This window comes from Drosophila albomicans, chromosome 3 (genome assembly GCF_009650485.2).
Source record: "Drosophila albomicans strain 15112-1751.03 chromosome 3, ASM965048v2, whole genome shotgun sequence".
In the NCBI taxonomy this organism is placed as follows: Eukaryota; Metazoa; Arthropoda; class Insecta; order Diptera; family Drosophilidae; genus Drosophila; species Drosophila albomicans.
In genome coordinates this window covers 38,942,697-38,969,953 of record NC_047629.2, presented here as the reverse complement: position 1 = coordinate 38,969,953, position 27,257 = coordinate 38,942,697, and the positions used below count along the sequence as shown (strand labels likewise).

Genomic DNA, 27,257 nt, shown 5'->3' with positions numbered 1-27,257 from the left:
GCATACATTTAGCTTACTACAAAAATGTAATTATTTTTATAAGGAAAACACAAAACAAGAAGTATAACATCAAATAGAATATATATATATTTACGAAAAGATCGTATAAAAAATAAATGCATGAATTAGTCTGTCAGATTGAAAAGTCCATATCAAAATATTGCCACGTGCCGTAGAGTCGCTAATAAAGTCGTTTACTTGTACTCGTTGTTTAACTGGCGTCCAATCAGCCAGCGTCTAATCTCAGAGGTTCCAGCGCCAATCTCATACAGTTTAGCATCACGCAAAATGCGTCCAGTGGGATTCTCATTGATGTAACCGTTGCCGCCAAGAATCTGAATGGCATCCAAGGCCACCTGGGTTGCCTTCTCCGCACAGTATAAGATCACACCGGCACAATCCTTGCTACTGCGTACGCCCGAATCACTGGATCTGGCCACAGCATACAGGTAGCTGCGACAAGCGCTCAATGTGGTGTACATATCGGCCATCTTGCCCTGAATAAGTTGGAACTCGCCAATCAAGCTGTTCATCTGCTTGCGTTGATGGGCATAATCGAAAGCCACGTCGCAGGCAGCCTGCATAAGACCAACTGGACCAGCAGCCAAAACGAGACGCTCATAATCCAGACCAGACATCAAAACATAGACGCCCTTGTTTTCTTGTCCCAGTATATTCTTCGCCGGAACTTTAAGGTCCTGGAAGACCAGTTCGCAGGTGCTGCTGCCACGCATGCCCAGCTTATCCAGCTTCTGGGCAACGCTAAAGCCCTCCCAGTCAGTTTCCACGATGAAAGCAGTAATACCGTGTTTGCCGGGAACACCGCTACCACCAGTTCTGGCATACACAATCAAGGTCTGGGCATCGGAGCCATTAGTAATCCAGAACTTGGTTCCATTTAGCACATAGTAATCGCCCTTTCGCTCTGCGCGCAACTTCATGGAGACGACATCGGAGCCAGCACCTGGCTCTGACATGGCAAGGCCACCGATATGCTCGCCACTGCAGAGATTAGGCAAGTACTTGGCCTTTTGCTCAGGTGTGCCGTTCTTGGTCAGTTGATTAATGCACAGATTAGAATGGGCGCCATACGACAGCGCAACGCCACCAGCCGCTCTATTTGTGTAACATGCAAATTGTGAATGTATAATTAATATATGCGTACTTTAAGTGGATCAAGTTTGAGCTTCACCTGGATATTTCCTCCATAATTATGCAATGATCCAAATAGCTGCCGCCAGTGCCTCCGTATTCCGGTTCTGCAGTAATGCCTAGGAAGCCAAGTTCACCCATTTTGCGCCAGAAAGATCGAAGATCCCTGTGGAATATTTCTCGTTAAAATATTTTAATCGCTTGTTACGTAATGGAGTCTCACTTGAAGTTATCCAGCTTGTCGATCTCCTTAGCATGTGGTGCCAGTTCTTTTTGAAAGAAGTTGAATGCGATTTCCCTCAGCTTCTGGCGGTCCTCATCCATACCAAACATCGCATCGTTGATGGGATAGTGCGATAGCGTACGACTCCATTGCGATGCTGCTGCTGTGGTTGTTCCACCTCGTTGGAGCAAACTGGTGCAAGCTTTCCCCACAAAACGCAACGCCATTTCGATATTAGAGCACTACGACAAAAGAATGCAAATTATCTAACCAGCGATCAGCTGTCAATGAGTGGGGTGCCCTATCGATGGCGCAACAGGTGCTAACCAGGTGGCAACGCTGGCGCGATCACAATTGCGTTATCGAGATGGAAATATCGATAATTAACGCATGAACGTAACGTATTAATGACAATTTCTGTTAAAAACGTAATTAATATAATTTGAATTGGCTTTCACGATAAAACGTTATTTAATTGCATATTTGAATTGAGAAAACGTTACTTAGCGTGTACAACAACCGTATGCTCAGTGCGCATGACTCAACAATGGCGAACGGCTTGAGTGACAATGCAATGGGTTGTGCTTTTGCCGTGCGGCGACCGCATCCTCGACGACGAAAAATGCCGACATCAACAACAACAACAATAGCGACATCGGCAAGCACAACAATTGGAATGAGAATTGAACGCAGCGATAAACAAAAACAGCGTCAGTGCTATGGGCTCCTGTAATGGGAATTAAAAAAGCCAGACAGACCCATCAAATCAGTCCTGTTGTTGCCCGCGGAGAGCGTGAACGTCAGAGCGTTGTGTGTGTGTGTGTTGTTGTTGTATACGTTGTGCGTAGTGCTTGTCCTTGTTGCCGTTGTTGTTGTTGATATGTTCAAGTGGAAAGGATTTTCGTTTGCCAGCAGCTGCTTGCCACACAAAATCCGTATAATAAATTGTCAAGTGGCACTCGGCTCCACGTGAAGTGCATAACGTGTGCAGCGAAACGCTGGGAGAGAAAGCAAGCATACTACAATCAATAAGAAGTGAGCAGAGCATATGAAATATGCATCAAGCATTTTAGACAATTCGGCAGGCAAATCGATAAACGGTAAAACACCCAATAATCATCTAACAACGGGACAGGCGGGGCAGAAAAGAGTGTAATAACAGTAACAGTAATGATTAAGTTGCCTGCACACACGTGTACGCGGCGTTCGATTAACGGCAGCCCAACAAGGCTGGCGCATAAGTCGTTTGTCGGCTCGTCTATATATCCTGTCAATCAACTTTACTTGTGCGCGCTCGCTAAGGACACAGTTCTTGTATTGTAGGTACAATCCCCGACTCCAGTTGATAACAATAGTTGCTGTTGTTGTTGTTTTTTTCCTCTGTGTTTTTTTTTTATTGTGTCACGTTCCTTCGACTGAAGCTATTGTTATCCCTATTGTCGTTGTTGTTGTTGCTAGCACGCTTTTATATGTGTTGCCATGTTGCTGTAATTACTGGCTCAGCAAACTCACTTCATAGCGCCCATCCCACCATCAAGTCACGCACACTATCATCATCAAAGGTCAAATATCAATGTACCCAACGACGAACGGGACATATGCACATTAATATTACAAATAATTGTTGAAGAATTTATTAAAAATTACTTAAAGTGCGATTGCAGTGCTGGGGGCCAAGGTCGCGCCACGGGTCGCATGATTGATATGCGTGTCGTATGCGTAACCTGAGCTAGCGCAGCGCACTTAATTAGCCAGCTACTGCGACGTGAACCATTAGAGTGAGCGCTAGAGTGAGTGAGTGAGAGAAAGAGAGAGGGAGAGAAGCACTTAAATGCCGACTGGCTATAAACAGATTCCCCAACTCACTGTCAGTGCCGCGTCGCTGCATTCTTGAGATGTTTCTTTGCCGCGCTTTGCTTAATGCCAAGTGGAATGAACTTGATGAGCAGCAGCAGAAGCAGCAGCTAGCAATCACAGCCGCAGCCAGCGCACACAGCAGCACTTGACCTACCACTTCAGCATCAGCTAGTGCACACACAATGGGACGACTGATGAGGCACCACCCTGTGAGCTCTGTGCTGATGTAGTGCCGACAATTGAACTTTGTCTTTAGGCTTTGCTATGTTATGGCTCATTCTCCCTTTTGCTGCCACCCTCTTGACGTAAACATGTCTGACATGCAAAACATGCAGTTCGCCCAGACTTAAACTTGTACAAACTTATGATGAACTTTTGCGCCTGGATCATGGAGCAGCAGATACATTTGCGGTTGCTTTAATTAAGCATTTATTGTGGCCGCTTTTTTATTACGTTTGCCATTTGGCAGGCAACCAAATGAAGCGCTTACATCTCGAACAATGGTCTAAATTTATACGCGTTGCGTTGATAAGCCAAATGCATTTTCCAAAGTAATAAAATGGCAAAAAAATAAAGAGCACACGACTCGCGAGTCTGTATAGAAATATATATAAAAGCCAATTACAATTGTGGCGAACGCGAGAGCTGGCATAAAAAAATATACTATGCATATAGTACGTATCTATCCAAACGAGCGTGTGACCCAGCACCGCCAGTGACAGTCCAAAAAGTAAAAGCTCTCTAGCCAGCCAGATAGTCAGCTAGCCAGCGAGTCAGTGGGCAGTGTCGCCAGAGTCGCCACTCAGTCATTTAGCCATTAGTCGCGCTCGGCACGGCAAACGATCGACGACAATCGACGGCGACGACCACGACGACGACAACGACGCATGGACGCGGCGGACTTCCGTGCGCGATTTTCATTCAATTTTCAACTCATTTGAGTTCTAAATACTTGACAAACACAAGCGCAAAAAAAAAAACGAACCCTACACACCACATTAAACGACAGAGCGCGCCGGCAACTTCTCAACGGCGCTGCCAAAACAGCAGTTGACGAGCAACCGAGCAACAGCAACAGTTGAAGCAGCAGCAGCAACCACGACAGCAGCAGCAGCAGCGGCAGCTGACGGCGGGCAGCAGCTCGATAAAAATCATATACAACAAAAAAGTTAGTTACTAACTGGTAAACGTTAGAAGTAGAATATGCCGGGTCGTCACGTAATGCAAATTAATAATATACTGAAGCATATCAAGTATACGTTCACAAGAAAATAAAATATAATAACTCGAATATAGTTTTTTTTATATGAAAACCTTTTGCGAAACGCAAGTAAAAAAGTGTCTGTGTTGGTGTCAAAAAAATTAAATCACCGCATTAAAAATAACTTGAGAAAATCTTAAATTTAAATATATAAACATATATTTATATATACGTGAAAATATATGTGTTATTTCGTGTGTGTATTGCAGATGGATATAGATAGATATATATCTGTGATTTCAGAACGCGCCAAGTAATCAAAGCGACAAAAAAAGCAGAAAAGAGTGTGCGGGTGTGCGAAAGTTTGTGTGTGTGTGTTGCCAAATGTCACTTGTGGCGACTGTGCGTCATTCAGTGCATGCGTGTGTGTGTGAACATAAAACATAGATATATTATATATATTTATTTCATTTACGCGCGTGTCTTTTGTAGCTCTCAAAGTTAATACACAAACGGCCGACAAATGGAGTCCAACAACAACAACAATAACAATGGCAACGGTAAACGCGGCAAAAAAGGACGCAAAGCGCGTAACGCAGCCTCACAACATCATCCCTGGGACGAAGGTAGGCAGCATGCCCCACCCCCCCGACAAAAAATATGAATGATTACTTTACGCAGGCATTGCGCATACGCCGCGTGGGCGAGCGAACAACAGTACTGCTAGAGACCACAAACGAGTGTTTCTCATAAAACAGATAGATATAGAATATTATTACTTATTATAATTAGATTCGTCTTTCACTAAATAGTATATTACTTATTATAATAATGATGGGTCTTTCACTGAACTGCGTTGCTCACAAATTTGAACGACAGCCAAAATGTCTCAGGCTTGAGTTGGCGCCGCAAGTGCAGCGCATTTCTTCTTCGAAATATTCAATCGAAATTTCAACGGCAGTTGAATGGATTAAACTATGCATTTATGTAAAGATCTTTCCATTCTGAGCTGCAGTTGGGCGATCGTTTATTAAGATAGCTGCAATTTATTTCCAATATCTGACAGATTTCCACTTTCTGGTTATTTTGGAGTTTATGAATATCTCTTGGCATTTGTTTAGACCAGAGTCAGAAGGTTAAGGGGTGTGGCAACATCTTCTCAACATCTCCCATGAGCGTGTGTCGCGCCATGGGAACTGACAAACGGGTTTCATTGTTTGCCTTTGTGTGTTGTGAATTTGCCGTTACATCAATCAAAATTCAAATGAGCTAGAAAAATGAATGTGATCTATGTATGTGCTTGGCCCGTTCGTTCGTCAACGAAAGTGAAAAGCAGCCGCAACAAATTGTTTGTGTGTGTTGTGTTGTTTGCCACAAGCGTCGACGTTGATAAAGAAGAAACGACGCACAAAACTGCAGCGTTCTGATTGCCACTTGAAGTGAGATAGGAAAACAGCTGTACTATGTATTGTATATTGACTTCCATAGTGTGAGTGGGATCAACTTGAAGACAAATTGCAGTGCAAACTCTGGCCAAAGCACGTAGACCAGCTGAGACAAACGTCATATGAGCTCACACATTTTGCGGCATATGACCACAGACTGTAGTAACTTGTCTTATCTTATCGCAAATATTCTAGTACAAACATGAGCTCTATCTATTTGCCAGACTTTGAGATAAGATACGCGAGTAGTATTGAAATATTTGGTTTATGTTGCGCAATGCTTAACAAGCGCTATTTTCGATAGTGACGTCTTTGACAAGGGAAAGCCTTAAGTTTTAGATATGATTTAATGCCGCAGCTTATTTCTCCAATTGATTAAAAGAAGACAAAGAAATTCAAAAGACCTCAAGCTGAGTGACAGCTTATAACTATCAGATATTCATCGCGAAGTCACAAAGGAATACTTTAGTTTGTTTATTTTTATTGATGATTGATTAGATACGGCAGGGAAACAATTGCATTTTATAATTATTTATATGCCCCATTGAGCACAAGTACAAAGATCAACAGAGGCGCAAGTGCAATTTATTTATAATACTATTAATTTTATTAATAGAAAAACCTTAGCTGATACAAAGTGACTTTGACATTGAATGTCTTCACGTGACTCTTCGACTTCTGTTGACGGTAGCAAAAGCTCCAAAGTAGAGTTTCTTATCTTAGATGAATTCAATATTATGAACTGCGCCACACTCTTGGAAGTTAAAGACTATTTATAAAATAAGCGATTGATATTCAATTGAAGTCTCAACTCAAAAGAAATTAAACATTGTTAGAGTGTCACAACTTTAAAGAAAAAGTTCGAAATACTTCAGCAAATTCAGTCACGGTTTTAACTGCAAATTTTCCATAGCAAAAGTATCTTCTTCCTATGTATTCTTAAATGACACTAACTAGCACAAATTAAATGAAAATATTCGCCTTTCTCAAGTGCAAATTCAAAAGTAACATTGTTAAAAGAAGAGCCTTTAATATAGAAATTCACATTCCCATTAGTTGTGTACGAAGCTGCGCTCAAAGCTAACTCAACGTTAACCAAAAAAGAAAAAAAAATGTGCTAAAATCTGTGGGGCATTGTAATGCTTCTAATCAACTCAGCATTGATTAGCAGCCAACGAAAAGATGACTCAGGTGGGAGAAGATCGTTCACTATGAACGGGACAACTGCGTGCAAAAAAAGAAGAAACGAGCAAAGAATCAATAAGAGACTCCGACTAATGGACATTTGATTGATTTGCAATTAGCATCAAATTACAGTGGGTCGCATCACATGAGTCGATTGATTATCTAAAACCCCCCAAAAAAACTCAAACTATTGACCTAATTGCAGGCGCAGCAAATGGAGAAGCAGCAGCAGCATCTGTGACACCAACAGCAACAACTATGCGACGCAGTGTCTTAACGGGGGCAGCATTAACACGATTTCTGGTTTGCATGGCACCTGTGATTGGTATAATAGCAGCAACGTTTTTATATTTTCTGGGTTCTGGTTGTATTGTCTCTCGCATTCGCATTCGTATTCGTATTCTTGTTCACTTCCATTCATGAAATACTAATACGTGTTGCTGGCAACATTGCGTGTAGCGTGTTTACAAACATTTTGCAACCGAGAGATAACAAAAAAGAGAGCGAAGAATGATTTTTGCCTGCTCCATGGCATCGCATTTGGGCCATCAACAACATAAAAAATTGTATTTATGTGCTATGTTTTCTTGTCATTGAATGCATTATATACACATCTACATATATCCGTTCACATACACATTTATTTATACACATTCAGTGTGTGTTGTCTTTGGCGTTTACTTTAGTATTCGTCGTGATTTTCATCTACATATGTGCTGAATACTCGGCGTATACGTTATATTCGCTGCTTGTTTGATTTTTGAATTTTCATATTACGTCTCGTTTCCTCCGTCGTTTTCTTGTCGTCGTCGTCGTCGAAGTTGTCGTTGTCAATTGTCGTCGCGTGTTTTTCTTGTTGTTTTTATTATTTTCAGTTTGGAACTAATCGTCAAAAATATGACGTAAATAGAGGAAAACATTCACATCTATATACTTTTACATACATCCTCTGTGGGTGTGTGTGTGTGTGTGTGCAAGAGTTCTTTCGCTTGCCCTGAACTATATTTATAGGTACATAAATTAAGAATGCCAACAAGTCCAGTCAAGGTCAGCACATATTGTTCAAGCATTCGTTTAGCCATAAAGCGACCATTAAAATGCACTAAAATATAATTTAAGATTTGTCTTAACTAGTTGAGAAACAAAGTGCAAAGAAGTTACAGCAAAAACAAAAAACGCAAAATAAATGAAAATTACAATAATTAAGCAGCACAATACAGTCGAGAACGAGACGAGAGACTCTCGAAACCGTTGTAATTGCAATTGTGTCACGAAAAATTTATTTTCAAACAAGCAAAAACCGTACGCCGGTCATTGTCTGGTCTGCTCTGGTCTGGGCACCGGGCCGGCCACATAACGCATACGCAATGTGTGCCAGTTTGAGATCAACACCTCTCGCAGTGCTCGCTCGCTGCTCCAATTCCTGTTGAATAATGTATAAGCCAAGCGGCTGAGTGAATAATCATTGATGAGTCTCAAGAACTCGCTAAAGTTCTGTCTGCCTTCTTTTATATTTTGGCAATTCAATTCGTATCGAATTTGAATCGAAGCCTTGATAGCGCCCTGTCCGTTATGCTTAAGTGATTCTAAATATAACTACAAAAAAGAGGTTTACCCAGCTGAGGCAAAGACGACCTTGGCTTGTTCGCTCGCCGGCACATGCAACCAGTGGCGAAAGTGCCAGCCAGCTAGCCAGTCAGCCAGCTAGCTGCATTCGCGTATATGCAAAATGCGTTCGGCTTGGCCTGGTCTCTGTGCCTCCCGCTCTCTACTTGGTTTTGCCTCTCTGTCTGGCCCATGGAGCTGCGCATCTGTGAGAGCATACGTTAATGACAACGTCAAACGTCGTCGACGTCGTTGTCGCTCACGTTGCCGTTTGTCATTTTCGACATCGACGCTTTGCTTGTTTTGTTATTATTAACTTTTTTTTTGCGCTGGGCCGTAGTATTCCAAGCGCGATTAGACGTCGAACATGTGAAGCTTCGAGAGGCTGTCGCTGAAACGCCTAGTTAATTTTATTATTTTAGTTTTGTTTTTTAATTTATTCATGTTTTTTTGTTGTTCCTAATTCTATTGATTATGGTTTACATTTTCCTCAGTGTCGTTGGCAATTATGGTGAGTTATTTCTGTCGCTGAAGCCGGCTTCTCTCCATCGATTCGTATTCGCAATGTTACGCAACTCAGAACGTAACGTAATCAATCCGACAATCATTTTTTTTTTGGGCAAACTCAAAGTACAAGGGCGAGTGCGAGTGTAATTACATGGCTCGACATGGGACATGAACTATTTTTAGAGTTGTTATTATGCGCACGTGTTATGTATACGCCACGTTGTACTACACGAATTAAATGTTTGCCTTCTTGGGAGGGATCAAAATGAAAGAAAGAAAAGAAAAACAGGAAAACAACAGAAACTGACACTCGTTGCGCTCTTGAACTTGTCTAGCACATTTGCATTGACTTGTGAAACACAAATCATTTCGTGTTGGCCCTGGGAAAAATGTCAATTTTCATGCTTGAGCAAGTTCCTCAAAGAAAGAGCAATCCAGCAATCTAGCAATACAACAATCCAACAATCTGTAGCTTTAGGTGGCGACCATGTAAGTCAAGCATGTCTGATTCGCTCGAATTGTGTTGAAAACTTATTTAGAGATGAAAAACCCACAAATAGATGCTGATTTCAAAGTCTCTAGTATTTATATTCAACACGAATATATATACATTTAAAAAGTATTTTCACTAACACCCTTAGTGACATCACAGACAACAAAAACGAGAAGTAAGCTATGCAAATAGCCAAAGTAAAAGTGAAGTCATGCCTACTTGACTTCGCAAATCAATCAGCGACAAAATGAGCAAATCAAATAAATGCTTTTGAGCAACTTAGAAAAATATTAGCGAAATAAAGCTGATGCCATGCTGATGCCTTGGCCATATATCATCAGCGTATTTATATCGTATATCGCATAGTATGCAACGAATCATTTGAAATAATTATTCACTCTCTACGTCACGATGGCACCCACCGACAACCCATCGCAGCAGCAAAATATTGTGTGTTGTGTATATAGTATATACAAAATACTATATATGAGCGCCTCTATCTCTGGCTCTCGCTGATGTGTGGCCCCATTCATACGTACGAATCGAAAGGCGTAACGAAACAATTTAATTTCGTGGATCTCTAATTTTATGTGATTACGTTAGACATAATTACAAACAGAGGCAATTACACAGTGAGCACTGTAAGTAAGACTATCAGCTACTTATAGACAACCGAAAACAAAACATAAAATTTATATAGACAGCAACAATTGGGTACCCAGCACTCTGAAAGGGATAATTAGGGCATATGGGAATGCAGAAGAAACTAGAGAAGCTTCAAAAGATTTTTGCATTCCGCAGGAAATTAATAAATTTCTTGACATGTTGCCAATAAAATAATATACTTATTTGAATTCCATCATAAAATGTTTATGCATAAAGTCAGTCGACTTTCGCAGGGTATCTAAATGTAGAGCATGGTCAGCAGGTTGGGCGCACAAACAAAAAACACAAAAAAAATGTTAACTATAATTGTGTGTTTAAAAATTAAACACAAATTTGTTTACGAGCGAACGTTTCTTGTTGCTTGATTTTTCCAGTTGTTGTAATTGTTTTGTCTGCAGCAAGTTCTTTAACGCGGCCAAAACCAAAACAAAAAGCGCAGCAATAACAGCAAGAACAACAACTACTGCAAAGGCGAAACAACAGGCAAAAAGCCAAATTCGAAATGAGCGCAAAATGAAAAACTAAAACTAAGGCAAAGGCAAAGAGCAAAAGCAGAACAAGACAAAAATTTGAAAAGCCAAATGTTGTTAAGTATTGTTGTAGCATTTTTGTAGAAACCCCAAGCAAACAGTAGAGCGTAAATCTAAACTGTTCAGTTTTCGGTTTTCAGTTTTGTTCAGTTCAGTTCTGTGTTGGGTTGGGGCCTCTCTGGGGCTTTTCACTTGACGCCAGTTGGCCCCGGACAATTTCAGTGCACGGCTCGCGTACGCGCAAGTGCAAAAGAAATAAAAAAAAATAAATATATCAACTACATTTCAATTTCGATCAATTTTTATTTGTGCATCAACTTTTTTGCAAAAAAACAAACGAACAACGAACTATAAAAACGAAACATTTTGATCAACTGCTAGTTGAACAATTTTGGTAAGGAATAAAGTTTATATTAGTATGCAAGGTATTTCGATGGATTTCGTAATTGCAACATTTTCGAACATCTTTTCGAATCCTCATCCAATTCATATCTCTCGCACATTTCTCGTGTTCTTCGTGTGTGTGTTGTGACGCGTCTTATGTAATTGTCATTGTGTTGCAGAAACTGTTGACTGTCTGTTTGTCAGTTTTTCGCAAATTCGAAAAAATGCTGCGAAAATGTCTTGTTATTTTTAGCACCTGTTCTCTGCTTCTCTCACCGTTGGCATTGCAAGTAATTTGTGTTTGTTTTTATCCCCTTCTCCCGCCACGCAGTGTCGCTACCTGGCGCTGGAACTGGCCCCACTGAGCAGCCGACCATACTACTGATCAACGGCATCAACGACGATCCTCAACAGCAACAACAACAACAGCAGCAGCAGGAGCAGGAGAAACAGAAACAGTTTGCCAAGACAGCGCTTAAGCTTGAGTTGGACAATAACAACGAAAGCGAGTCAGCGAGTAGTCTGCCCAATCCCACACAGAGTCACGTGCCCACGACACCGGGTGGATCGCATCTGCTCGACTTGGAATCTCACCTCATCGAGGACGTTAACGCAGAGCAGAGCGGCGTGGGCATCAAAGAGCTGCCGCCCATAGAACAGGAGCTGCAGCAGGGAACATCAAAAGTAGAGGCAGACGGAGCAGCGCATGTCATCGAAGTAGAACCGGCGGGTGCCAAGACCAAGCAGCCAGTTGAGACTCTCGCACCGTCGCATCAAATAGCCGAGGTAGACGAGACGGCAACCAAAACAACAACGACAACGGCTGCAGAAGTCGAAGTAGACGTAGACGTAGAAGCAGAAGTAGCGGAGCAAGTGCGTCAGACTGCCGAGCAGCTGGTGAATGAAATTGAACGTGAACTAATCGAGAGCCTAAGCAAAGATGTAGAACAGGCCAAGGCAGAGCAGGATAAACAGCTCAAAGGAGAACTCAACGAACTCAACTCGCTCACCAAACAGGTAGACGCTCAGCTGAATGAGCTGACAAGCATCCTCAAGAGCAAGCCACAGTCGGATATTATTGTTGAGCAGCTGAACTGGGAGCCAAAACCAAAGGTCGAACTAAAACTGGTTGAGGTGCCACTCCCCAAGTCCGAAGAAGAAGAGCAGGAACGCAAGGAGTTCATTGATTCACTGCCACAGATCGAACAGGATCGCCTCTCTACAGACACGGATGCGGATGCCAAGCGACTGTCGGCGGACTGCAAGCGCGAGTATTACCAGTCCCTGAAGAAGTATCTGCTGCAGGGTAGTCAGGATAAACCGCCAGTGCCTTTGCAAACCTATCGCTGGGAGGATCTCCGACGAGCTAAGGATCGCGTAAGTCCTCAACTTTTGCTCTGTTGAATATGATTATAATTGCACGCATTCCTTTTCTCAGGGTGGCTATCCCTGGACACATCTCTACAAGCGACCTTTGGGACCCGATGAGGAACCCGAGATTGTGCTTCTGCTACGCAAATCGCAGGAGCTACGCTTCAAGTCCGAGTCCCCTAAGTCCCTGAAGAAGGTGCGCTACGACGAGCAAGTCTTGGTCAAGGAGACTGAACGCTACATACAGGATCTGTCGGAGGACGAAATACCCACGCACACAGACGACAGCAGTGACGAATCTTCCGACTCTGACAGCGACTCGGAGCGTGATCAGCACAACGAAGACGCCATCAGTGAGTGCATTTCTTGCGTCTCCGATTCGGTGCTCGCAGTTGGCGGTCGCGCCAAGCCCAGGAAGACAAATCGTCTGGCGCAAATTCGTGATATCATCCGACGACGACGCAGTGGACGCACACAGGACGACGCTCAGTCGCTGCCCGGCAACTCGGCGAATCCCAGCAGACAGAACAGTTTGCACGAACTAGCTCCACCGCCAGGAGCATTAGTCCCAACTCCTGGGAGCACAGAGAAACCCCCAAAGAAGTCCAAGCAAAGTTTCGACATTATGAAGAAGCTAAAGAGCTTGGCGGAACGCCAAAAGAAGCGTTTGAATATCAAGCGCATAACGCTCAAGAAGGACGACAAGATTGTCCTAGGCGAGCAGCAAAAGATCATGAAGCTGAAGGCTTCACCAAAATCGAAGCGCGGTGAAATTCCACATTTCATTGAGAAACAGGACTCGGATGATATACTCGAGCTGGTCGAATACGATGAATCACCGTGCAGAAAACGCAACAAGGAGGAGGATCAAGAAGAGCTACCAAGCACGAGTGCAGCAAGCGTGCCGCAGCCAGACGAAATCATTGAGCTACCCGTGGAACAGACCAAGACTGAAGCAAGCACACCCGCTCTAGAAGTCACAGAGCCTGATGCAGAGCCTGTGGTGACTGCAGAATCTGCAGCCGATGTTGAAGTTGCATCAGAGCCTGTGGAGCAGTCTTCTGAGGTCGAATCACCTCCTAAGAAGACTCCTCGTCTGCGCCGCGAACATGTCTATGAGGAAATAGGCCAAGGTGAACCACAGCCCCTCATGGAATTGGATTCGCTCAAGAAGTCGCTGATGCGACAAGACAATCTTGCCGCTGATGATATCGCGGCAGCTAAGCCTGTGCCTTTGGATCGCATGGGTAGCAGCGAGGAGGATCAGGTGGCTGCAGCCGCCGCGGAGAAAGCAAACAGCTCCTTGCTGGCCCCGATTTCATCCATAGACTCCACTTCTTCGGACGAGGATCGTGCACGTCTTGCGCAGCTCTCGCCAGTCGTGGAGGAGAGCGATGAACCCACTGAAGTGTCCGAATTGCGCCCAGTACTAAAGAAGGAAGCATCACCTGCACCGTCTGATAAAAAAGTGACCTTCTCCCACGTCGAGGATGAGGCCGAACCACATCGGGAGGATGTTGACCTGCCCGAAGAAGTACTGGAAGCGGCCACGAATGCGGCCAAATCGAAGAGCGATAGGTAAGTGTAAAAGAAATCGCAGATCAGCAATGCTGATCCTAATACAAAGCATGACACTAACACAGAGCACAAACACAACACTGCCCATTTGACGCGGCTTGTTGCCTCATCATCCTCGTCTTGCAGAAACTCTAACCTTATTGACTTGCTTTTGAAATTGTTACTAACCCTCCTGCCGGGCGACAGCAAAGGCAACGGCAACGAGAAGCGGTGGCGATGGCGTCTTCGCCCCCAACGAAAGCCCTACTATCAAGACTACTACTACACAGACAACAACACCATCACAACCACTGCACCCAATCGCACTCGTAAGCACACAGTCTCGGTTGCCACTTGGACGCTTTGTTGCTGCCGCAGCAATGGCGCCACTAACAATTATTGGTAATCAAACATAAATATGGGTAAAGGTTTAACCTGGAGACGGCTCTTTAGGTGATCTGTCATGATATAGACCCAAGGTAAGACCCTATCACATTAATGGCAATTGTGCTCGTCTGTAAGCGTCTACTTGTCCACTTTAAATGCGGTGTTGGTAACTCACAAATTCATTGGTGAACGTCAAAGGGAAAGATAAAGCTCTCAGGGGAAGTAGTTCAATGAACTCTGTAAAGTTCTTGTTTAGTTGTGCTCTTTTTAGCAAGCGAATTAGAAATGTTATTTGCAATTACACTGCATAACAAAGAATATACATGTAAAAAATTCCAAGTTCGAATATCATCTTTGGAAATAGCAAAATATAGTTAAATTACTACATTCTTTATGCCAAGATATATTTATCTTGAAAAAAGATTTACGAAACGTTAACTAATTGAATGTGAAGTTAAAGACGTTCAGTTTATTAAGGTACAAAATACAAAGAACAATATCTAAATCAAACACGGTTTAATTACAAAGTTCAACGAATTACAACATTACAATTGTAATTAGACATCGTTTAGGCAACTTAATGTATTTTCACTTGTGAAAAAGAATCAAATATGTTGCTGTTGCTAAAAAGTTTTTTCCTAGATCTTCAATAGGGGTTCGAAAAATAAACCAACATAACATATTATAGTATGTATGAAATCAGGTTAAATGGAAAAGCTTTCCATAAAGTCTAATTACATAGTTAATTAACTAAATTGTCAGCTTTTTGAATCTAGTGCAATTAATCAACTTTGTTTTAAGCCAAGTTATGTAATTACACCAGTAAATAAATGTTGAAATATTACTCAGCACATAAACTTTTTATCTGTAGCTAGAACATTGTAGTTGTTGAATATGGTGAGCGAAAGAATTTATCAAATGTGGTGTGAAATTATTGTGACAATATTGTAATAATATGTTTGACATGGGTTGGGTTAAAATGCTAATTGTTAGAACTAACTTGACATCCTATAACTTGGTAAAAGGGAAAATGTACTTTGGCAATGTTTGGCATTGTGTCAAGTGTTCATTTTGTTAACTAGTGTAATCGTTGTAGTGGCCTGAACTCAACTGATCTAAAATGAAACGCTTTAAAGGTCAACGAATGACAAGAAGATAATTTCCGGCAGCCAGCGACGCACTGCCCAAAATAGAACCACTAAGTGCAGCCATAGCCATAGGCTAAGCACGATCAACAATTGTTGTTACTCCTGTTTTGCTGCTCGAACTGATCTTAATTATGAACAAGCAGCAACGTCGCAGTCGACGCCACAGTTGGCATCGCTGTCGACGCAGCATTGGACTGCGGCAACCATGCAAAATATATAGAAACAACAAGGAAACCAATACAAATGCAAAACAAATACATGTCACCACTGTCGGTGTACATTTATGTGCATGTGTCTTTCTGTGTGTGCGTGTGCCTTTTGCTAATTTTAAAAGAACAACATTTTCATCTTTCGAAAAATTTCGTAAAATTTGTGTCGCGCAAAATTGAACCAAAAGCTCTCAGTCCTGGCCGAAAATCGCAACGATGTAGACACGCTCGCGCTCTACTACGACAATCGGGGGCCTCACAAGTGTAATCGTAGATCCAATCAAAGGAATCGATAACGCACAACATCGATAACGAGAATTAGACAACAATATCAAGCTGAGCTGCATGCAAATTATTAGCGGTTAAATCCCATTACTAAACCACTGAGCAAAGGGTGGAAAGGGAAAAAGCTCTAGAAAAATTTTTGGTAGTGCGAAAAAGAAAAATTAAAAAAAAAAGAAAAGCAAATTAAATTCAATGTCCAATCGCGAAGACGACGGCGACGGCTGCTTTGGTGATGCTTAAAAATAGCCAGCGATCTCTCGACAAAAACGACAACGAAACTAAAACGAACAAAAGCGAAAAGACAAACCACAAAAACAATAACAACAAATACGTATATAGCGAGTCAGTCGGATACGGATTACGGACCAGGGCCAAGTAAATAGGCATCAGCTGCTGATCATCATCATCATCGGCATCATCATCATCGTCGTCTGATTCAGTTCTGTCTATTTGTTTCGGCCATGCTCAACTCACGGCGTTCGGCCTCGGTGGGAGCGCTGCCCGCCGAGAAGAAGCACTTTGTATCGCGCGTTGAGAGTGCAAGTGGCGCCTCCTTGGATGTGCGGTGCGCCTGTCAGTTCTTTCAATGCGATTCACTGCTACCGGAGCGTGTCAATCCCGTGGACTCCAGACCCGGCTCCCGACAGAGTCATCACTGCGATGAGCACTTCCCTGTCGATGAACTATCGTTGCACAGCTTCGAGGTAGTCAGTCATGCAGATGTTGCTCCCTCTGTGGACCTAAGCTACATGGAACGCTTTCCGGAGCTGGAGCAGACGGCCAAGACGCGTGGTCTTGTCGTGCGTAGCATCTCGGATGCTACGGAGCCTGGTGCAGAGTTGCCGGGCAGCCATGGAGGCCTTTTGGCCGGACGAAGGCGTCAGCTCTCGATGGGAGGAGTGTCTTCGGGAAGTGTAGGACGTTTTGGTGACACCTATTCAATGCGCAGTGGTACTTCACTACGTCGTATCTCTGCTGGCAACTCCAAGACGGATTTATATTGTGCAGACATCAACATACCCTCAACGATGGGTCGCGCAACAGGTGGACAACGTTCGGCGAGCGTCAGTCGTCGCACTTCCAATGCGGATCTATTTCAGGCGAGCATTGTACCAGGTTCAATGCTGCCACCACAGCTGAATCTCATTGCTGCCACGCCCCTGCCCGGAATGGGAGACTTGCCACCACAATTTGGATCCCATCAGCCATCGCCAGCACCATCGAATCAAGACTTTCGCAATGCTAAGCCGCCATTATCGCCGGATTACATGCGTCCAAGTGCGGCGAACAAGGAGAATCAACAGCCTGAGGATACGTTGCCCCAGAATCGTCCGATTGATGTCTCGCGCTTTGCTGGCGATGCAGTGCGTCCCACGTCGCTCTACGAGTCTGACATGAAACCGTTGCTAAGTCCTTATCAGCCCACAGTTACACCAATTGATCCTTTGGCGGAGACAGTCGCCGAACTGGAGCAAATTGCCCAGGAGCACAATATTGTCAACATACGGGATAACATTCAAACGCAGACCAGAAGACCTCCATCGATTGCCAGTGAGTTGAGCGCCAAACCTCTTCAGGTGGATGAGTTGACCAAGATTGAAATCATCAGTGAATTGCCTGTGGTGGACATCGAGGCCATGGTACAAATTGAGGAACAAAAGGCCGTAGAACATCGTAGTCGAAGTCCTCGACCAGCCAGGCGTCCTAAATCTCCGCCAGCTCCACCTCCTGTTATGTCCACACTGCAGCTACCTTCGAGTCGTCCCTCTAGTCCTACTCCAACTACATCTGATGTTAGCTCTCCAGCTCAAATGCTCAAACGACAGCACACTCCGGAGCGCCAGCTCTCGCCGGAACGTCCCACCAAGTGGCAGCCTATGATAGTGTCTCCTCCAGCTACAATTGCCGGGGCCATTACCATGCCAGCAGATATACCGGAAGTTAAGAGTGCCTCCTATACCTCACGTTTCAAGTCTATGTTCTCATCAAAGGCTCAGGACTCAACACGTCAAAAGTCCCCATCTCCCAAACGTTCGCGTACACCTTCTCCTTTGATGGAGAGATCACACTCTCCATACCGGGAGAAATCACCCTCTCCCAGCAAGATGCTTTCTGTGTTTACCAAGAGCAAGCCGCAGCCCATGTCGATTGTGAGCAGCACTGCGAATGTGATGAAGCGCCAGGAAGCAGAACCACTATCTGTGCGTGTGACGGAGACCTTCTCTTTGAAGGTTGATGATATGGATCAGTATAGTGCACGCCCAGCGAAACCACCGGCACCGCCACCACATGCGCAGACGATGTACAGCAGTCGTGAGGATTTTGCCGCCTCCGAACGCGCCTCCGTCGACATCAGCGAGGCCTTTGCGCCAGTTGTAGTGTCCTCTGTTCCCAGAGGAACAATAAGTAGCATAGGCGCCCCTAGTAGTAGTTTCATGGCGGGCAACAGAAATCTATACTCCAGTGAGATTGAGATGCCCAGCATCTGGTCGCAAAGCGACTCCGAATTTCGCAGTTCGGCCAGCAAGGATGCATCCGTGATTAGTCACGGCAGTCGCCCCCTAATCTCTGTTCCCATTCAAATCTCTGACAGTCATATTTATCGACCGTTGCGTGCACCATCAGAGCAACGTGGCTATGGGTTGCAAAGCAAGTCACCATTTGGGGAGTCACAGCGCACACAGTCGCAAGATCGTAACAGTCGCCTGACGGGATCGCAAGATCAGCTGCTGTTTGGGTCATCGGCGGCCCGCATGACAAAGACGGTTAGTTTTAATTTTGACGAGCGTAAATCGCGTCTCGCGGATTTCGAGTCTAATTCGCCCCTAACCCAAAAGCAAAACGAACACCAAGACTTCCTCGAGCGGACATATTTCTCTCGGTAAGCAAACAGCTACCCCCAGGTCGATAACCGTTACCTGATACCCTTACTCCGAACACACATCTATCTCCCACGACATCTCTCCAATGACTTGGAGTCCAAGTAGGGTGGCGGCTTCTCTAACCTTGGCTTGCAACAAACAGCTATAAAGACCCACACACAATACGATCAACTCACATTATCTGTTGCAAATTTAGTCTTAACTGTTGCAGTAACATCACTTTGTTTTTCCTTTTGCAGTGATCATGACTACGAGCCTGTGGGCGTGTCGCCGGCACAAGAAATGGATACACTGCCGGCGACGACATCCGCCCAGAATGGCAGCAGCCTCCAGCAGCAGCCACCGTCGCAGCCCATGGATATTGATATTGATATTGACTTCAGCTCAACGGGAACCACACCACGCACTGAATCTCGCACAGACTATGAAATCCACACCAGCCAAGTGGATTCGAGCGCCCTCGAGGAACTTCCTCTGCAACCGGAGAATCGCAAGAAGAGTTTTATGGCATCAGCACAGGATCGCACCAAGAAAATGCAAGACGGAATTCGCAATCAAGCGGGCAAGCTGCGCACGAAGCTACGCACACAACAAAAACCGAAGCCTGTCTCGGGCAGTCCCAAGGCCAAAGAACGCCGCCGCTTTGCTCCGGAGTTCTCCAAGATCAAAATGCCCGAAATTAAGCGACCAGATATGTCCAAATTTAAGGATTTAAAACGTCCTGAGTTCACCAAGTTTAACAAGCCGGACATGTCCAAGTTTAAGCTACCTGAGAAGTTCTCAACTCTGAAGCTGCGACGCAGCAAAAGCTTTAAGGAGAATGAGACTGAGATGCCCGAAGAATCCACGGAATCACCAGCAACAACAGCAGATGCAGCCCCTGCTCCACAAAAGAAGAAGTTCGAGTTCAACTTCGGTACCTATCCGAGGGCTTTCCGCAAAAAGAAACCTGTGGAGGAACCTCTTCCCCCCATGGAGTCCTCACTGGGTACAGAGCGTCAGAGTCTAAGTGTTATACCAAGCACAGAAACACAGCCATCACAGACATCGACGAGCTCCCCACAAGGTGATCGAGGTCCGGGCCCAGTGCGATCCCGCTGGGCGGATAAATTCTCCGATGTCAGCTACAATGACAGCGAAGGATCACGCTACAGACGCTACGGCAGTGAACTGGAGAGCTTCGATCGAGAATCCTCGCTAGAACGACGCATGAAAGAAGACTTGGAGGAGGACACAGCAAGCGAGGCGGTGCCACAAACCGATATGGGTATCTTAGGAGGCGTTGCTGATAGCAAACAGTTTGCCGAATTCGATGAGGAGAATCGTGCCATACACGAGATCTCTAGCCAGAGGACACGTGAGTTCAAACGCAGACCCATGGTGCATCAAGACTCGGATCTGCGTTCCGAGGATAGTCGCGATGCCGAAGGCTGGACCGAGAAGGACATACAAAAGAATAAATTACTGCGCAAGGCCGAACTGGATGCGGAAGCAAGCTATTACAAGTACCACGATCGCCAGGATGCCCAGTCCACGGCCAGTTCCGGCAAGAAGGTCGTCATGGAGCAAATCGACGATGATGAGTTCTTCTTGCGCAAGCGCGGCATTTCCGAAGACAACATTCAGTTGCGTCAGTATATTAGCGATGCCATTCGGGAGGGTTACGAGGTGCCCAATGCACTGCAACATGTTGGTTATTCCTACGATGTGCCTCCACCAAAGCCACGGCGACTCCATCGCAACTATCGCCCGGACTTTGAGGATTCGCAAGAGTTTCAGCGCAGCGAATATGGCGATGATTTGTCCATGTCTCAAAATGGCAGCGACTTCCTGCCCAAGCGTCCGCTGCGCAAGGCACGCAGTCGCAGCAAGTACTCCATAGAGGGCAGCCAGGATATTCCTATGGCCGATGGCAGCAGCAGCATTCAGTACTTTGACGACGATGAGGAATATTTGCGACCTCCCATGCACGAACAGCAGCAGCAACAGGCGGTTGTCGACCCTCAAGAGGCGGTTAATAATCTGAAGTTTGCTGACGGTATAGCGTCAGAGGTGTCACCCCCACAATCACAACCTCGACCACAGGCACCAAGACGCCAAAAGAAACGCACACGTGAAGAGAAATCGCAGGAAAAGGATGCGGACTCGTTCATTAATGGTTTTGGTGGTAGATCAGTATCGAACACCTTTTTGCAGCCACAGGAAGATGTAAGTAGTTTTTAATATAATTTTTTCGTTTATCTAAATTTGATTCCTTTTTTCAATCTTGAGGCAATTTTTTTAGTTTGAATGTATAGCTTTTCTGTATTATTGTAATTTATAATGATCGCCTATCTCTTCCAACTCCTTAGGTAATTGTTTATCGCACTGAGCACGAATATCATCATCATATACCGCTAGCCACGCCCGATAGGTTTACGGATGCGACCTCGGCACGCACGGAGCGCTCCGAGGACGAACGCACCTCTCGTGGTGCCGAATCACTGAGCCTGGATGCGCACCGAGCAGAGAGCAAGGAAAAGTTTGTCATCGATATGCTGGAGAGTGATGGGTAAGTTAAGAGGTCGCATTAGGGGTCTCGCTCTGTCTTTCTTTTCTCTTCGTTGTGCTCAAATGCTTGGTGTTGCGCTCTCTGCTTTCCACACACTTTAGCTATGCCGTAGTGCGGAAGGAACCAGTGCCCAAGCCGACGCCGCCAGCACGTCGCAAGAAATTCGCACGCTCCCCTGGTGAAAGATTCGCCACATTGCCGAGCATACGGGGATCTCGAGGCTCCCCGCCACCAGCTCGGCCTCCGCCGCCAGAGCAGTATACGCCCAGTGAGGATTCACCACTGGTGCCGCGTCGCCGTTCCGCTGGCAATCTGGAAGAGTTGCCCAGCAGTCACATTCACTCGACAACTGCTCAAGTGCTACTCAAGTCAAAGTAAGAATTCGCCGCCTGCCGTTGCTTGTTGCGTTGTCTCCAATTTTAAGTTGCGACTTTTATGCGATCCTGTTTCTTTATCTTGAACTGTCTCGAATGCATTTTGTTATCAAGTTGCTTTACTTTTCGTTGTTAAGTTGTAGGCTTAAGACGCCCTAAGTTAAGACCCAGCTACCAAGATACTACTTAACGTAATACACCCTAGACACTTAGACACAAACAAATAAAAACATAATCCTTAAAACACACAGTTGCACTTCCAAGCTTTTATTTGCCAATTTTTGTTTTTGCCCAGCCTTTGCTTGCCGCAGACCACGTCCAAGTATCTAATGCTCCTTACAACCCTATTCCCTAGTTACGCGACATTGCCGGCCGCGCTGCCGTCACGACAGCAGCTCCAGGAAGAGGAGGATGACTACGAGGAACCCGGCGAACTGCTGCGCCCCGACTCGCCACGCTTAAATCTTCAGTCGGGTGAAGTCATTAACAAAATGAAGTTCCGCCCATTGCCACCGCCACCGCGTCCACCACGCGAACGTCGCTCCGCTCGGGGAGGCACCTTGGAAAGCTACGAGGACAGCGAACGCATTGCCAGTTCATCCAATGCTGATAGTATGGATCAGGGCGAGTTTGAAGTAGAGGTGTCTACCCAAACGGATCCGTTACCTGATGATTTTGTGTGTGAAGAATTTGAGATAACCGATGATATGAAGGTCATTGAACCACGTCGTTCCTTGGGTTCGGGTGGCAAGACAACGCTGGAGGATTTGCTGCGCAGTGTGCAGTCACAAGAACCAGATGAGGTGGATGGTGCACGTGTGCTTACCGAAGACGAACAGCTGGCCAAGGGATTGGCACGTTTCCGTGATGCAAACCAAAGAAGCATGTCCGAACGTTCTCGTGCATCTTCGCAGGCAGATCGCTCCAAGTCTCTGAGTCGTCCACAGACGCCATCATCGGCGGTGATCATTGAGCGCCGTGTCCCTACACCCAGTCTCAGCACTGGAGAAGCCGATGACACTGTGCAGGCTTCTCTTATAGTGCGTCCCATTAGCACCGCTGATCTGGAGGATGACGAGCTTCGTCGTGAAGAGGAAGAACTCCGACGCGAAGGACTGCTTTCTGATAGCTCGGTGCAAAGCAAGTCTGATGTGGAAACAGCTGGCGAAGAGGAGGAGCATGGTGAGATTGCATTCAGCGACTATGCTGCCAGCTCCGCAGACTTGGATGCAGCTGTGGAACAGCTGCAGCAGGCACATCTTGAAAGCGACTACGATAGCAAGCTGGAGGATGATGAAGTGGAACGCACACTACGTGACAGCGAGTACGAAGAAGACGAAGAAACTGGAAAGTACTCGGATCAGTATGACGAAGAGGACACTAAAGAGAATCAAGAACGCATCGACCAAGAGCTGGATGAAGCTTTGGAAAAGGAACTACAAGAGGAAATGGAAAAGATGCTCAAAGAGTACCGTAAAACAGAAGTCATCGAGGAGCAACCACTGTCTGAAACAGAGTTGCAACAATCTGAGGGCGAGCAGGCACCGTCTGAAGTGGAGCAAGCACTCTCCGAAGTCGAGCAGGCACCATCTGAAGTGGAGCAACTTTCTGAAGTGGACCATCCGCTTTCCGAAGTGGAACATACTCTCTCTGAAGTGGAGCAAGCTCCCTCTGAAGTGGAGCATCCTCTATCTGAGGATGAACACACATTGCCTACCGTGGAATCACCACAAGCAGTCGAGGAACCCATCATTACCAAAGCTGTCAGCAGCGAACCGATCGAAGCCGAAGTCAGGCTCAAATTCGTAGCCACATTACCCACCGAGCCCGCTATCGACTACAGTCAGACTGAGGAGGAAGTAGAGGCAACTCCACTACCGCCACCGCGTCGTAAATCGACCACTGTGCTAGAGCCCACCTCAAGCCACACACTGACCATAGCAGAGCAAATCTCACGCGAAGTGACACCTGTTCAATCGCTGCAATCCGCACCAGCTGACCAAGAAGCACAGTTGCCCAGTCACCTCAAGGAACTGGAGGTAGAGCGTCTGCGTGTTCATGCACTGCAAGCTGGACAAATACAAGTCTCGCAGTTGCATGGAGCCCAAATCAGCGCCGATGAACTGGCCTGCAAATCGGGACAACTGGTAGTGCAAAACATTGAATTGCCACCAGGATTCATCGATGACATTGTGGAACGCGTTAAGGAGCAGCGACCATCGCTACTGACCACCGAGACACAGACGAGTCGTCAGCCCAGCAGTGAACCCGCTACAAGTGACGTGGAGCCACCCGTCAAGCCGCCACGTCAGGTCAAGGGAATGGAATCGTCGCAAACTGCTGTCTCCCAATCCAATCTGGATGAGCAGACACAAACAGAAGCTGCACTATTGCCCTTGCCACCACCACCAGCTGTGTATCCCAGCGTAGAGTACTTGCAATCGTTGGCTCCTTTGGCCTTTTACAATTTGCAACGCAGCGGCGAAGCAGAGCAAGCGGAAGCAGCCGCAGCTGCAGCCGCTCCAACACGCGCTTCCAGCATAGAGCGCAAGCAACCACATAAGTGCCGACGTCGTCATGTGCAGGAACACCTGGACTCTGGCGACTCTGAATTCGAAGAGCAATTGGTGGAACGACCACGATCGCGTTCAAGACGCTCGCGCACACGCAGCGCCACACAGCCACTCGAGGAGTACGACGAGGATCAGCCCAAGACGGTGGTGCAGGCAGGCAGACAGTTCATCTCAGCTTGCAGCTTGGAGCTGGTCAGCATCATCAATCAGCTGACGAACTTTGTGCGTGGCGACACCATGGAACCGGCTCAGCAGCACCAACAGCCTCGCAACATATCCGCACTCATGATGCTCTTCATTTTGATCACGTTCGGTGTGCTCGTCTTTTTGTTGACGGGCCGCCAGGTGCATACACATCATTGGGACTACTTCAATCCGCCAGGCAACGAAGGCAGGCAAACGTGAAACGGGAAACATAATTTTTGGAACATCAGTAACGCTGAGTTTTGATTGATGGGATGCCAAACGATGACGATGATGCTTGGAGCATATACAGGCAGGCAGACAGGCAGCAGTTTTGCATTTTGGAGCGAATTTGAAACGAATTTAAAAGCGGCCCGACGTGGACCGCTCGAAACCAAAGGCCTTAACCTTAATGATATATAACTAAAAACATACTAACAAAACACACACAAAAATCTATACTTTAGGCAGGATACGAAATGGGCGGCGAAAGGAGGCGTTGCCATTGCTACTAGTCACAGACACACAGTCATAAAACAAAGTCACAACAAACAATTCAATCGAACAAAAGATATCCCAAGTTCAATTCAGTTCAGTCATCATCAATCGCTGCATTAAACAACTATCTTGTAGTACATCAATATGCAAATACATTTTACATCAGTACCAACAACGATAACAACAACAATAGTAAGAACAGCAGCAAAGATTGTGTATTATGTACTTAAAAATTAAGTAAAAGTTAATGTCATTTGTTGGCAACTTATTTATGAATTTTTGTATTTTAATGATACAAAAAATAATGTTTTGCTCATTTTTCTACTGCATAAGCGACGTTATATATTTTTGAGAATCAAATGAAGAAATGAAGCAAGTCAATTGTTGTTTAATTAAGAAGACCTGGCATAGTAGGTACAATACAAACTATATATATTGGAGATCAATTGTTTTCAATCTGCACGAATTGATGATGCAATCGTTTAATTTTCATTTTATTAGCCATAATTCATTTGAACCACAAGTACTTAGCGAAAAGAGATGGTCAACATATGTAAGTACATTATATATACTTATAGAAGCGTATTTTCAATAAAGCAACAATCTATTTAAATACGATCGTGTTCGGTGTGTTTCACTATTTTTAATATAAAAGGATATGAGAAAAAAAAAACTTACCAATTTGAGGAAAAAAACATGGGAAAATGAAGTAGATGCAATGAATGAAATCATGATGATAAAATAGTTGAAATGATGCATAATATGGTTGAAATGATGATGAAGTGTTCGTTTAAGTATGCCTAACTACAGATGTGTTAATGTGTTTACGCAAAGAAATCCTCATCGTATTGAACCATTTGCCGTAAATCCTTGTGGCTGCCCTTTTGTGATTTACTAGCAGCTGCAAGAAACAAATTTAAATAAATAGAAAACCCCAAAATAAGTACATATTGACTGTTTACCAATGGATGACCACACGGCAGAGGAGGAAGCATCGTTGATGGGTTCAATTTGTGGTTGGCGACGCGCCAGTTGCACTTGCAAAACGATGCCATTAACGCTCTTGCCATGCATCTCAGCAATAGCTCGATCCGCTGATTCTGGCTTGGCAAATGAAACAAAACCGCGACTCTTCTCAATTTCCATGGATACATTCACAATAGTGCCGTAGTCATTGAAGGTTTTCTTGAGGAATTCCTCGGTGACCTTGTTGCCAGACACAAAGATTGTATTGCCAGCACGTGGTTTCTCAGGCTGTGCTGTGTCCAAAGTTGCCTTTTCCGTCAAGCCGCGTTCCTCTCGATCCCGTTCCGTTGCAAAGTGCTGATATAAATTTTGACGGCGCGGTTCCTCTTTTATTATTTCGCTAATTATCGTTTCTTGAGCCACATCGTTTTGGGTCGACGAGAAGGGTTGGTAGGCGGCCACAGTTGTCTCCGATGTGGAGCGTTTGGCTCTTTCTTGACCCTTTGGGCGCTTAAATGAAGTTTGATCCTGTTTTGTTTGTTGCTTTTGAATGGCGGGAATGGCGCCACTCTTGATGAGCTTTCGAGCCACTTCTCGTGCATCGCGCGCATCTGTTGGTCGCTTTAATGTTAATGCACTCTCGGGCTCTTGCTTGGGTGCTTTGTGCGCTTGCAATGCCTTTTTCTATAAATCCAATATCAAACACAAAATTATAACGAAAAGGCGGCAAATGACATTCGGCAAACCTTTTTTTTTAATTTCTGATACTTGGCTTGCAGCATCTGCTCCTCCTCCGTCAGATTGGTTGGAAAGTGTATGTACACCATTTCAGATAGTTCTTATTTGATATATGCACTAATTTTTTTTGTAAGTAAAATAATTCACAAGTAAAACCTAATAGTAAACGAACGCATTCTTGATAGTGGTGGGAAACAATCGATAGAAAACGGTTAGAGGTCGATGATTCTAGCGATATATCAATGGTTTCTACATCATAGTAACTATCGAAGTTTTTCATATACATA

The 27,257-nt window shown here is 45.0% G+C and overlaps 3 protein-coding genes across 9 annotated transcripts; 1 reads left to right on the top strand and 2 right to left on the bottom strand.

Annotated features, from left to right (window-relative positions):
* Positions 1-60: 60 nt before the first annotated feature.
* Positions 61-26,070, bottom strand: LOC117572018 (isovaleryl-CoA dehydrogenase, mitochondrial). The gene is made up of 4 exons (XM_034254564.2): positions 25,945-26,070; positions 1,376-1,617; positions 1,193-1,318; positions 61-1,116 (listed from the first exon to the last, which is right to left on the bottom strand). The coding sequence occupies exons 1-4, from the start codon at positions 26,023-26,025 to the stop codon at positions 195-197; spliced, it is 1,371 nt and encodes a 456-aa protein (XP_034110455.1). The 5' UTR covers positions 26,026-26,070; the 3' UTR covers positions 61-194.
* Positions 4,039-25,889, top strand: LOC117572017 (trichohyalin). Of its 7 annotated transcripts, XM_034254556.2 has the most exons (9): positions 4,058-4,400; positions 4,926-5,059; positions 7,269-7,388; positions 11,580-12,625; positions 12,687-14,197; positions 19,327-21,295; positions 21,439-21,638; positions 21,740-22,012; positions 22,368-25,889. In XM_034254556.2, exons 2-9 carry the CDS (start codon positions 4,957-4,959, stop codon positions 24,988-24,990), a joined length of 7,845 nt encoding a protein of 2,614 aa, XP_034110447.1. In that variant the 5' UTR covers positions 4,058-4,400; positions 4,926-4,956; the 3' UTR covers positions 24,991-25,889. The 7 variants fall into 7 exon arrangements, 6 of the variants coding, with proteins under 6 accessions (XP_034110451.1, XP_034110447.1, XP_034110448.1 ...); XM_034254560.2 differs by lacking the exon at positions 21,740-22,012 and having other exon boundaries at positions 4,056-4,400; XM_034254557.2 differs by lacking the exon at positions 7,269-7,388 and having other exon boundaries at positions 4,059-4,400.
* LOC117572019 (negative elongation factor E) lies at positions 26,018-27,154 on the bottom strand. Its single transcript, XM_034254567.2, has 3 exons — positions 26,979-27,154; positions 26,229-26,916; positions 26,018-26,167 (listed from the first exon to the last, which is right to left on the bottom strand). Exons 1-3 carry the CDS (start codon positions 27,057-27,059, stop codon positions 26,091-26,093), a joined length of 846 nt encoding a protein of 281 aa, XP_034110458.1. The 5' UTR covers positions 27,060-27,154; the 3' UTR covers positions 26,018-26,090.
* Positions 27,155-27,257: the final 103 nt, after the last annotated feature.

What these genes read in the sequence shown, in the direction of transcription:
- LOC117572018 (XM_034254564.2), bottom strand. Translation starts at nt 26,025, where the DNA reads ATGCATCATTTCAACTATTTTATCATCATGATTTCATTCATTGCATCT. An exon ending in ATGTTTTTTTCCTCAAATTG is followed by an intron (nt 1,618 to 25,944) that starts GTAAGTTTTTTT and finishes CTTTTGTCGTAG; the next exon opens with TGCTCTAATATCGAAATGGC. An exon ending in ATTATGGAGGAAATATCCAG is followed by an intron (nt 1,117 to 1,192) that starts GTGAAGCTCAAA and finishes TTACACAAATAG; the next exon opens with AGCGGCTGGTGGCGTTGCGC.
- LOC117572019 (XM_034254567.2), bottom strand. Translation starts at nt 27,059, where the DNA reads ATGGTGTACATACACTTTCCAACCAATCTGACGGAGGAGGAGCAGATG. An exon ending in ATCAGAAATTAAAAAAAAAG is followed by an intron (nt 26,917 to 26,978) that starts GTTTGCCGAATG and finishes TTGGATTTATAG; the next exon opens with AAAAAGGCATTGCAAGCGCA. An exon ending in TGCCGTGTGGTCATCCATTG is followed by an intron (nt 26,168 to 26,228) that starts GTAAACAGTCAA and finishes TGTTTCTTGCAG; the next exon opens with CTGCTAGTAAATCACAAAAG.
- LOC117572017 (XM_034254556.2), top strand. Translation starts at nt 4,957, where the DNA reads ATGGAGTCCAACAACAACAACAATAACAATGGCAACGGTAAACGCGGC. An exon ending in ACATCATCCCTGGGACGAAG is followed by an intron (nt 5,060 to 7,268) that starts GTAGGCAGCATG and finishes ACCTAATTGCAG; the next exon opens with GCGCAGCAAATGGAGAAGCA. An exon ending in GCCAAATCGAAGAGCGATAG is followed by an intron (nt 14,198 to 19,326) that starts GTAAGTGTAAAA and finishes TTCCTTTTGCAG; the next exon opens with TGATCATGACTACGAGCCTG.